The 12,597-nt window shown below is 32.7% G+C and overlaps 1 protein-coding gene across 1 annotated transcript; it reads left to right on the top strand.

Moving 5' to 3' along the window:
• The first annotated feature begins 4,303 nt into the window (after positions 1 to 4,303).
• LOC132635080 (probable trehalose-phosphate phosphatase F) lies at positions 4,304 to 10,513 on the top strand. Its single transcript, XM_060351300.1, has 14 exons — positions 4,304 to 4,569; positions 4,690 to 4,755; positions 7,719 to 7,804; positions 7,891 to 8,334; positions 8,416 to 8,556; positions 8,629 to 8,700; positions 8,808 to 8,933; positions 9,055 to 9,111; positions 9,231 to 9,332; positions 9,439 to 9,516; positions 9,622 to 9,691; positions 9,793 to 9,863; positions 9,948 to 10,040; positions 10,140 to 10,513. Exons 4-14 carry the CDS (start codon positions 8,044 to 8,046, stop codon positions 10,191 to 10,193), a joined length of 1,155 nt encoding a protein of 384 aa, XP_060207283.1. The 5' UTR covers positions 4,304 to 4,569; positions 4,690 to 4,755; positions 7,719 to 7,804; positions 7,891 to 8,043; the 3' UTR covers positions 10,194 to 10,513.
• Positions 10,514 to 12,597: the final 2,084 nt, after the last annotated feature.

The following is a 12,597-nucleotide window of genomic DNA, read 5'->3' as shown; positions in this document are numbered from 1 at the left end:
TAGTTTTCTACCTATGCTCCCGTCCTTATTTTTTATTTATGTGAGTGAAGAGGCATATGTATACTTGATGTAATGAGCCGATATTATTGTACGCTAAAAAAAATATTACTAATCTTCGGTCAAAGTACGAAAAAAACTTAAAGATAACAAGTTTTCAAACTTACTTCGAGACACTTTATAACCCCTAAAACGACGATCCAAACAGATATGTATATTTGATGTAATGAGCCGACATTATTTTACGCTAAAAAAAATATGAAGTTCTATATAAAATATTTATATTTCGGTGTTTTGAAACATGACTAATCTTCGGTCAAAGTACGAAAAAAAGCTTAATTTTGAGTTTGATTTCCAAAGAACAAAGATGACAAGTTTCCAAGCAAACAAAACTTACTTCGGGGCACTTTACAACCCCTAAAACGACGATCCAAACGTTTAGATATACTTGATGTAATGAGCCGACGTTATTGTACACAAAAAAATATATTAAGTTCTATATAAAATATTGATATTTCGGGGTTTTGAAACATGACTAATCTTTGCCCAAAGTATGGAAAAAACGTGATTTTGATAGCTTAAAAAAAAGAAAAAAAATATGTGCGTGAAAGGCCAAACTTAAAAAGTTACAGTTTGGTCCTTTCACGCACAAATTCTGTGCGTAAAGCCTAGTTTGGTTCTTTTTATTTTTTAAAGGGTTAGTTTGGTTTCAAAAGTTATTTTTTGGGTTAAAAAAATTCCGGGCTCTTTGTTATAGGTTAGGACACTGGTATAAATAAAAATTTAATAATTGAAATTATAAGCTTGACCGGAGGAATTATATGAGGTTGGACGGGTGAAAATTGTACTCACAATCTTAAGGTTGGAACTAAAGAGTGCTTACCACACCTCTTGTCCTCTTGTTATATTCGAAGACGAAATATATAACAAATCAGGGACGGGCATTAAGGCTTGTACATAAAAGATCTTGTCCGTAAAACGACGGAGTTGATCAAAAAAAATTTGATGGAGTTGATCAAAAAACAATTTCTCCTAAATCTCAAATAGAACGATACTATTCATTTACAAGGATCGAATAATTTACTTATTTATTTTAGTTAGACATATATAGATTCATTGTTAAGATACATCTAAACAGCAAAATGCTATTTCAAGTATAGTTAAGAAAATAATAGCTACGAAATTTTATAATCCTCTAAATAATGTGGCACAAATTAGGTAGATAGACTACTTGTTGCTGAAAGCATTATATTACAATAATTTTATGCAATTGGTGAAACTGGAAAAAAGAGAGGAGAAACATAGAAACATTAGTATCAACTTGGATTTTATTAAAGCAAAAACAAAAATAAAACAAAAGAATTAGTATTTGGATTTGTTCGACACGTGACAATCACACGCGTATAAAGAGAGAGCAAAACTAAAAGGTGCATATCTTTTCTTCTTCTTTTTTCGCTTTTTCGGTAAAAATGGGAAAAGAATATCATCAGTTAGTGGAATCCCACAGCCCGCCACATCATCATCTCCCACGTGTCATATCTGCAGTATGACATAGCCACGTGGCACTGCCTCTCGTTTGTCTCTACGCGACACACTGTTGTGTGATCGTATGTCGATGTAACAATTGCGTATATATTGACGTATTCATTGTTTTTCTCTTTTGTATAATTGTCCAATGGTTACGCTACTATTTCCTATAAAAAATAAAAATAAAAATAAAAAACTTAACTTATAGTCTCATCTTTCTTCCTGTTAATTTTTTTTCCCAAATGATGTAACGGTATTACGATAGTTTTGTTTGATGAACAAAAAGTCATGTATCAATACGTAAGTTAGAATTATTAATGTAAAGGAAATTACAAAGAAATGAGGTTTGTGTTATTTTTTTCTGGAGACTCATTTTCTATTGTCTAATTATCGTTCAATGTCTTATGTTAGTCTTTCACCTAAAAATCACTACGTACTTGCCGTAATCTTTCAATTAACATTGTTTTAATTAATTTGTGGTGAGAAATAAAGTAATAGAAGAACATACTAAAAGTATTAAAATCTCGAAAATCATTAGAGCTACAAAAATTGGGAACTAGAATAGGATATTTGAATCAAAACTTACCATTTCATTTAATGTGTAATCTTTATAATTAAAATAGCATCACAAAATTTTGAGTTTAAATTTCAGTGACCTACCTTGCTTCTTTTCAATTGGATGTTCATAATACGTCGTTAAAATTTTGATAAGACAAATCAAATTATGATTTTCACAACTAAAATCATTAGTACAAAACTACATTTGTTTATCTCTAGAAGGTAAACAAATTCAGTCGAATTAATCATCTTAATCAATACAAAAATTAAGCACAAGCTTCACATCTCAATCCTCCAAATGTTCGTTATCTCTAGACAATAAACTTTGGAACAAAAACTAGTTCGTCTTCATCAAGACCTAATTTGAGCATGATTTTCACAATTTAACCCTCCAACGAATAAATTTATTATAACCTACACATGGTAAAATTTGAAGAATCATCAAGTTGTCTTAATTATGACAGTTATTTTAATATAACTTGCAAAATTACACCCTTCAACAAGCAACAACGTTATCTCTAGAAGGTAAACTTCCGACAAGAATTAAAACCGTCTTCATCAAAATTATAGATTTAATCGTCTTAATCGAACTAATAATTAAATATAACTCCAAGAACTCAACCTTTCAATAGAAAAAGTGTATTCATTTTCTTTACGCGATAATATCTCGACAAAATTAACCGTTATAAAATATAGAAAACCAAGCTAGATATTTATGACTCACTCTCCAACGGAAAACAGTATTTGTATCTTTAAATGATAAAAGTCAAAAAAAAATTAATAATTACTTCATCGTATAAAAAAATAGAAAAACTTCGACAATTTAACCGTTGAACGAACAACTACATTGTATTTAGACGGTAAAGTACAACAATTAAATGATCTTTAACTAAAAAAAGGATTAATTCATCAAATCACATATTGAGAGAAATAGGGGGATTTGACTCTTGGAGTGGTGAATGGTAATGGTCGGGTTGTGATAATATTCTGGAAAAATAACCTGATATTCATGACTCAACTCTCTAACGAACAATTGTATTTGTATCTTTAAACAATAAAAGTAAAATAATAATCAATAATCTTACTTCATAGTGTAAAAAATACTATAACTTTCACAATTTAACCGAACGAACAACTTGTATTAGACGGTAAAGTACAATAAAATTAAATGATCTTTATCATCAAGTCACATATTGAAAGAAATAGAGGGATTTGACTCTCGGAGTGGTGAATGTTAATGGTCGAAATGAGATAATATTTTGGACAAAGTTAACCTGATAATCACGACTCAACTCTCTAACGAACAACTGTATTTGTATCTTTAAATGATAAAAGTTAAAAAATAATCAATAATCTTACTTCATAATATAAAAAATAGTATAACTTCCACAATTTAACCATTCAACGAACAACTACATTTTATTAGACGGTAAAGTACAACAAAATTAAATGATCTAAAAAAAGGGTTTAACTCATCAAAATAACATATTGAGATAAATAGGGGGATTTGACTCTTGGAGTGGTGAATGTTAATGGTCGGAATGCAGTGAGATTTTTGGAAAAAATTAACCTGATATTCATGACTCAACTCTCTAAAGAACAACTGTATTTGTATCTTTAAACGATAAAGGAAAATGAATAGTCAATAATCTTCTTCATAGTATAAAAAATAGTATAGCTTCCACAATTTAACCATTCAACGAACAACTACATTGTATTAGACGGTAAAGTACAACAAAATTAAATGATCTTTAAATAAAAAAGGGATTAATTCATCAAATCACATGTTGAGGGAAACAGGGGGATTTTCTTGGAGTGGTGATTATTAATGGTCGGAATGCGATAATATTTTTGGACAAAATTAATCTGATATCCATGACTCAACTCTCTAATGAACAACTGTATTTGTATCTTAAAACACTAAAAGTAAAAAAATAATCAATAATCTTACGTTATAATATATATAAAAAAAATAGCATAACTTCCACAATGTAACCATTTAACGAATAACTACATTCATTGCATTTGGACGGTAAAGTACTACATTCATCTTTAATAAAAAGGGAGTAATCCATCAAATCACATATTTGAGAGAATTAGGGGGAGTTTCCTCTTGGAGTTGTGAGTGTTAGTGGTCGGAAACAAGAGTAAATCTTGGAGAAAAAAGAGAGCAAAATGTTCTAGCTCAGCTACTAATAATGCTAATTACGGTAATTAATCCCATTAATTAATTAATGGTGTAAAAAAAAGTGTTTCTTGATTCAACAACCGAAGGAAAAGGTTTCCTTGTTTAGCACGTCTTTTTTGGGGCTATCAAAATGTAAACTCTATATATACTTAGGTTTCTCCACCAATATATTTTCCTTCTTCTTCTTTTTCCCTTCATTTCTCTCTCTCTCTTTATTTTCCGTTACATTTTTTTCCTCATATTTTCTTAGGGTTTTCTCTTTTAATTTTCTCTCCATTTGTTGCCGTTTCTTTTCAAAGGTAAATTCTTTTTCTATCTTTCTTCTTAATTCATTCTCCTTTGGTTCCTTATTTTTTTCTTTCTTCTTTGAATCTGATGTGAAACTTTTTTTTTGTGTGTGTGTGTATAATTCTTTTTAGGCACTTGATAATTGGATTTTCAAGATTGGTTCTTTCGAATTTCAAGGGCTGTGATATAATTAACAGGTATTTTATGACATCTTTAGCTTGTGTTTTTTTTTTTTGCCTTCTTTTCTTGATTCAAGATTGCATTTTTTTTCTTTCTCATGCAATGCTGTTGACATTTTGTCTGTTTTTGGTAATTCTTATGGCTACCCATTATGATTCTATGTATGTTTTCTATAGTTGGGCATGCAAAAGGTTTAAACTTTAGCCATTTTTTTGTTGTGGATTTTCTGCAAAAGGAAAAAAAGTTTGGTCTTTTGACTATTTTTGTGTATTTTTTTTTGGCCATGAAAGGCTTTTCATTTCTGGCTTGGTTTTAATTTTTCTTATTGATTAGATTTATGAGTTCTGTATAATCATAAATTTAGTTTGTTGCTTTTATCATGCTAATAATGGATTTGACAGCACCATATAGTGGACTAGTTAATTTAGCTTTTGTTGTGTAATTTAAATTATTTTATTTTGTCGGTTGCTGTAATACTATTAATTATGTGTCATTATCAGTTTTTCGTGGTTTACCCACGAAAAATGGAACTTAGCAGTTAGCTTAACATTTTTTTAAAGTCAGCTGATGATTCCTTAATTATATGGTTATTAATTAACGCTCTCGTTTAAATCTCGTTTAAATTACTAACTGTTCGTTGCCTTTTATCATTATTTTTTTTCTTGTTCTGATTCAAGTCAATGGCTTTTTGGGGTCCTTTAGGCCAACTTATGAACAGTCCTTAAAACTACGATCCCTTTGTCTTGGTTTACGTGACACTTTTCGCTTATTGAGAGCTAATTTAACTAATTTTTAAAGTTAAATTAGATTAGATCAACTTAATGTGTTAGAATTAAAATTTAGATATTCAAAAACTATATGATGTCAACTTGATGAAAAAAAATACATTATAAATGTTACTCAAAGTTCATATAGTTTGAGTCTCGAAAACTGAAAAGTGTTACATAAATTGTCACTGGACCAAAATTCTTGGCCACTATTTTGCTTGTTTTTTCTTCCTTCATTTTTAGTATTTTCTTTAATTTTATTGTCTTATGAGGTTAAACTTGCTCTCGGAATTTAAGTTTAGATAGTGTCATGGAGTTATTATTTTGATCAAAAATTGCCTTAAATATGCCTTAACAGATGTTTAATTAAGTAAATAAACTCTTTGGCATTAGAGCTTTCGATTTGTCCACTTTGATGGTAGGGTTCAAGTAGGTTGGGAAGTCAGATCATTGCAAGTACAAAATGGCGTTACTTGAATCAATAGTACTCCCTAATGTTTTTCCATTTTAAATTTTTTTTGGGTTGGTTTTCAGATCTGACTATCTGAGCTTTTTGTTGGAAAAGGTAAAAATCATGTAGGGTACGTTGAGATGTTAAAGTCCTTCAGCTGGACACTGATTACTTTGGAAATGTACTGTTGCTGAAAAAGGTTTTTTTTTTTTTCTGCTTTGATGACAACAACAAAAAAAAGTTTGGTGGTAGCCCATAGACTATTCACTGATTTCATCAGGTTATCTCAGTTACCCTTTGGAAGTATTTACTTACTGTAGCGGAACCAGGAATTTGTACTACAGGATGTAAAAAAGACTAGTTGAAGCTATGACCAAAAGCAAATACTACTGTACTAAAATATTACAATTGGAAGTTGAAACTATGAACAAAAAGCAAATACACACGAATCTTCCCTTATGTCGAAGGGATTTACAACTTATCTATAACCAAAAAAAGATACTAGTGTTTATTATATTTGCACATTACACATTTAAGCTTAGTGATGATTAATGATGGCGTCATAATTAAGCCAGACCATAGTATTGTTTTGGTGGGACCGGGAGAAATGAAAGGGGTTCCAAACATAGTCGATGGAGTGACATGATCCGATCTTCTTGATGCATCTTTCGTGTATCTTGTCATTTATTTTGATGGCAAATATTCTCTGAACTTTTGACTGTCAATCCCATAAGATTTACTGTAAGTTACTACCTTTTTTTTATTATACTCCCTTTTTCTTTTTTCCACTTTCCTTAGAAGTCAAATGTTTTCTGTATGGAATAGTGACAGGAAAGTAAAAGAAATCTATCTTCTAGCTGTTGTAAAAGAGTGAATAATTGTGGTAGTTTTCTTTTGGTCCCTCTTATGAGTGAGTACATGGGGAAGTTAGAAAGTTTTGTTTGTTCTGTAAGTGAGCTGTAAGCTTAAAAAGTTTTAGTGTACCTGGTCCTCTTTCATATTAACCTTCACCAGAACTTGGTGCTGAAACAGTAGGTCCTTGAATGTGTACTCCTATATCCTTCCAAGAGGAAAATAGGGATCTTGATTTTGTACTATTAAACAGCCAAATGTGGATGTGGATATGGGATTTTAAAGTTAATAGATATAGATTGCCGCTTATCCACTATGTAAACTTAATAATTAGAGCGACAAATCTTGAAAATTTTCAACTACACGTGTACATCTTCATGAGTCGAAGACAGTTGTGCACTGGCACCGGCACCGGCACCGGCACCGGCACCGACTTGTCCTCACATATCCGCTTCTAGCCAAATAGATACTTATCTGTTCACATTTGTTTTCACTGTTTTTTTGCGAAGCATCGGCGAGATCAAGATATATACTTGGAGAGAAACTTCAAAGATGAGTCCTGGATAATTTGGGTTTCACACCCTTCTCTGCAAAAACATAACTTTATCTTAATGTAGAACAGTTATTATCCAATATTTAGCGCGAAGTGGATTGTCATACTCGAGCAAAATAAGGTGCTGCCTTGCTTTTTGAGACTTCTGCTTTCTTCAAATGGAAATGCATTCAACGCTAACTTAACACGTCTTGTATCTCTAAGGATTCAAGTCTATTTTTCTCCTGTTAGCATGAAATGTTTTCTGTTTCTTTGTTTGCTCCATGTTGGTCAAATTTTGTACAAGAGTCAATTCTTCGTCGACTGGCTTTGACATATAAGAATGTTGTTTTGACAATCACTAACTTGTTTCTCCAGGTAGGAAGGCACGTTAGACTGAATTAAATAGTGAGCCAAAAATGTTCTGCTTCGTGGTGTAAATGCAGTGTGGTTCAGGAGATGAGGTACTGCTCGATAAATTTCTGTCAGTCTAATATCACAAACTATACTATTTTCATAATCAAATCCTTGAAATTTTTGGCTTGTCCAGATTGCAGGAAGCCCATACCTAATGGAATCTATTCCCAGCAGTAGTGATAAGAAAACTTTGAAGAGGTGGTTTTTCATTGACAAAAGGGTTGGTTAAAGATTCGGTACTATTCTTATACATCCACTACTATAAAGCCAAATCAATATTGTTTCAATGGACTTGGACTCGACAAAAGCCTCTCCAGTTCTTACTGATCCTTCACCGTTGAACAAGTCCAGATTGGGAATCCATTCTAGTTTATTTCCCTATTCGCAATCTGGCCCTTCATTCTCCACTAGTGTGCTAACAATTCCCAGAAAGAAGCCACCGAAGCTTGATGATGTTCGATCCAATGGTTGGCTCGATGCCATGAAGTCTTCTTCACCTCCTAGGAAGAGGATTCTGAAGGAAGTAAACATTGATATTTCTTCAGATGATGCTGATGTTACTTACCTTTCTTGGCTGGTATGTTAGACTTTCACCAAATGCACATTGGTCCATTTGTTCAGACTTTCGCCAAGCTTCTTAATTACTTTCTTTGTCCAGATCAACTATCCATCAGCTCTCAACTGCTTTCAGCAAATTATGAGGCAAGCAAGGAATAAACAGATAGTGATATTCTTAGATTATGACGGGACTCTCTCTCCTATTGTTGATGACCCTGACCGTGCTTTTATGTCCAATGAGGTAATCCATCTTTCATATGCAAATAACGATGCTTATCTGTAATATTCACATAAGAATAATATATTTGGGCAGATGCGCTCTGCTGTCAGGAATGTTGCAAAGTATTTCCCAACAGCAATCATCAGTGGGAGAAGCCGTGATAAGGTAACTTTTATGTTAAATACTAATTCAGGTTTTTATCAATGTTTATATTTTTACATTTTAGATCCTTCTTCATTTGCAAAAGTGATTTATGAACTTTACTGTTTCAGGTTTATGAGTTGGTAGGTCTAACTGAACTCTGTTATGCCGGTAGCCATGGTATGGACATCATGCTGCCAGTCAAAAATACATTATCTACTAACGATCCAAATTGTATCAAAACTACTGACCAGCAGGTATTATACTTGCTGCTTTATCAGATTCTTTCCTTTCATTCATTCCCTTGTAAACATTGTTATCTTGTTCAACTTTTTATAAACTAATTCTGTCAACCTTTTTTTTTTTTTATGTGAGCAGGGCAAGGAAGTTAATCTGTTCCAGCCTGCTCGTAAATTTCTACCAATGATTGATGAGGTGCTTCAGTAGTTTTTCTAAAAAGCATTTCAGACCAGTAGATGACTGTTTATTTCGGCTAGGAAAAGAAAAAAAAGTTATTTACATATGTTAACATAACTTGCTTGACTACTTTGCAGGTTTTCAGAACCCTTGTCGAGAAAACTAAGGACATTAAGGGTGCAAAAGTTGAGAACCATAAGTTTTGTGCCTCTGTACATTATCGTAATGTAGATGAGAATGTGAGTGCCAGCTTTGTTGGTTGTTGTTCTATATTGTCAACTAAATGCAGAGGTTGCCTATGTTAAAAACAGAACAAACATTTAATGATGTTCATTTTGACCACAGAATTGGCCTGTGATTGCACAGTATGTCCATGATGTCTTAAAAGACTACCCTCGGCTTCGGCTAACTCATGGGCGGAAGGTAACTTGGTGTCCCTACTGAAGTCTCCATTTCAACTATTTGCAGTTAAACATTATCGTAATGCTTTAATTGACGTTATACTCTATGCGTTTCTTTCTTGACTAGGTTTTAGAGGTCCGCCCTGAAATTGACTGGGACAAAGGGAAAGCAGTTGAATTTCTGCTGGAATCATTAGGTATGTAGCTCCTTCATTTGTTTTATTAATCCAGGGTCCTCAGAGGCCTTTTAAGTTACAGATTTGTGCACTTGGTTATCAAATTCATGTGCAACATGCAGGTTTTAGCAACCCCAAAGACGTGCTCCCGATATATATTGGAGATGATAGAACAGATGAAGATGCATTCAAGGTTAGTATGAGCCGTACTGTCTATGATATGAATAAACTGTTTTTTCTGTTTTGTTATCTTAATTTGGTGAGTATTTTATTTCAGGTGTTGAGGGGGAAATACAAAGGTCATGGAATTCTTGTTTCAACTATCCCAAAAGATAGCAATGCTTTCTTCTCTCTCAGGGACACTTCACAGGTCTGCATATGAGTTTAGCCAAAGATTTCATTTTTTCATGTTAAAAATGTCTTTTCTCTATGACTGTAATCTTAAGTGAGGAAATTTAAACATATGCAGGTCAAAAAATTCCTGGAATCTCTCGCAAGCACGATGGAAGACAAAGATATATAAGAAGCATGAGAGGAGCTAAAGGGAAATAGTGTTAGATTGAAGAAAATGCTATAGTATTAGGTGTCTACAGTTTTCCAATGAATAAGCCAAAGTCATTTCTAAATCTTTGTTTATTGTTTTATGAAGGTTAAAATTTTGCAAACTTCCATTATTTCCTTGCTTTGGTTTTATATTCTTTAGTTTATATCCTATTTTGGAAATGGAAGGTCTTCAAAGGAGGACCTTTCTCTTTTGAGTTGGTAGTAGTACCTAGATGTTAACTTTCGATTGCTACTTTGTTTATTTCACCATTATTCTTACAAATATGTATTTCTCATGAACCTTGGCTCTCTTGTGTGATTTTAATTAATGGTGTGAGAGTGAATTTTAATAAAAAAAAGTGAAACCATCTCACCTTTTCATAGTTTTTGTGATACATATTGGCAGCTTTTGCCAAAACTTCTTAATAATGTTATCCTAGTTCGGCGGAGAATATAAGGAAAGCCGTCACTGTCGTTGTCTCTATAGTCTGCATAATTCTTTCGATAATCTCAATATATTCCTATTTTAATTGGTACTAGTAGTAATTAATTTGGCTCTCATTGGTCACAGTTCACCATTCACATATCTCCTATGTCTTCGAAGATGGTTCACTGGCTCGATTAATTCAGCTTTAGATTGCGATAGCTTATTTAAGGAAAGTATTCACTATCACAAGTTTTTTGTTTCTAGGACCTGAACTTGTAACCTTTGCCCATGGATGGAGAAATCCAACATAAATTCACGAAATAATATTTTTCTCAACTTCTCTTTTTAGGTTGTTTAACATAACCACAAATATTGTTTTTGATTTGAGTTGGAAACAAAAGGAAAACATACATTCTTGAAATGGTAATGTGAATGTCAATAGTTTGTTTTTCAGAAGTTTATTATCGGAAGTTACAACCGCATTAACAAATAAAAAGTGGAATATCCAGCTTAAGCAGCTCCCAATTCCCAATTGCTCCTTTTACAAATTATTCACAAATTCTCCTACAGGCCTCTTATTAGAGTTGTCGATAGGGGCTTGGCCCAAGAGGCCCGCCCAATCCAACTCTTTATTTAAGTAGGATTAGGCTAAAATTTCTTTGGCCCATGTAGAAGTGAGGCTCAAAAGCCCAGCCTCTCTTGGTCCGCCGGCCTCAAGGGTTGGGTGAGGCCAGAAAAGAATAATAAATTAATTAAGTTTAAAAAAATATAAGTAAATTAAACAAAAAGATAAAACGTAATGAGAAAAGAGTAGTAATTAGAAACTGGAGTAATACTTTTTAGTCTTAGAATTTATATTATGTTTACTTTCTTTTGAACTTGATCTGAACTAGTGATTAAAAATTGTAATTTATATTTGTTCTCTTGAATCTTTTCTTCTATGATATGGATTTGTGCAAGAATGGGTGGTAGAAGATTCTATTTCATATTGCAAAAGTTTCATGTTCAAATTGTACCAAAAATCACTTAGAAAATGTTATTTTGGAAGACGAAAAAAATTAAAGTGCTGGCCCGTCCAAGACCGCGGCCCGCCTAGGGCTGGGTTGGGCTGTCATTTTGCAGGTCCTTCAATTAAAAGGGTCAACCCGTCCTAGCCCATTTAATTCTTTGGCCCTTTAGGGCTAGGCTGGGTTGGGTTAGACCAGCCCATTTTGACACCTCCACCTCTTATGTCTATATTTAGTACACTATTAACTACTCCCTCAGTCTCAAATTATATGTCATGGTTATTTAAAAACTTATTAGCTCAAATTTTTTATCGTTTTGAAAGTTCAAAGCGCAATTGATTAATTTTTTTTTCCATTTTACCTATAGTAGAATTCTGTCATTAATGGAGATGACACACAGATAGAGTCAAATACCCCTCCTAATTAATACTCCCTCCGGACAAAGAAAAGAGTCTACTTAGTTATTTGCACACCCTTTAAGAAAATACTAACCCCTAGACAAAAATAGCTAATTTCACTAAACTATCCCTAATTAAATAGACATTGAGATTTGATCATATAACACTTAATAGACGCAAATCTAGAAAAACAAGGTTAATTCTTTCTTGATTCGATAAGTGGACACTTTTTTTACCAAAAAAAAAAAGCTAAGACACTTTTTAAGAGATGTATAAAACAAAAAAACGCTGGATAATTTGAGACGGATGGAGTGTCTACTGTATCAGTTAGTATATTGATTTGGCGTAAATGTCTATAAGTTCTTGTTTTTATGGATCAATTTGATTAATCTCTTAACCAACCAAATCAAATTAGAATCCTACTAATGTTTATCAATAGGCTGAAGTCATAGATGGACCCCTGAACTTGTCCTGATTTTTCATTTAGATCCCTCAACTGAAATGTTGACCATCTGGACCCTCGAACATAAGATAAACTTTCATTTCAACACC

The sequence above is a fragment of the Lycium barbarum genome, chromosome 4 (assembly GCF_019175385.1).
Source record: "Lycium barbarum isolate Lr01 chromosome 4, ASM1917538v2, whole genome shotgun sequence".
In the NCBI taxonomy this organism is placed as follows: Eukaryota; Viridiplantae; Streptophyta; class Magnoliopsida; order Solanales; family Solanaceae; genus Lycium; species Lycium barbarum.
The sequence above is the reverse complement of the archived record's forward strand: the minus strand, read 5'-3'. Positions and strand labels throughout refer to the sequence as shown.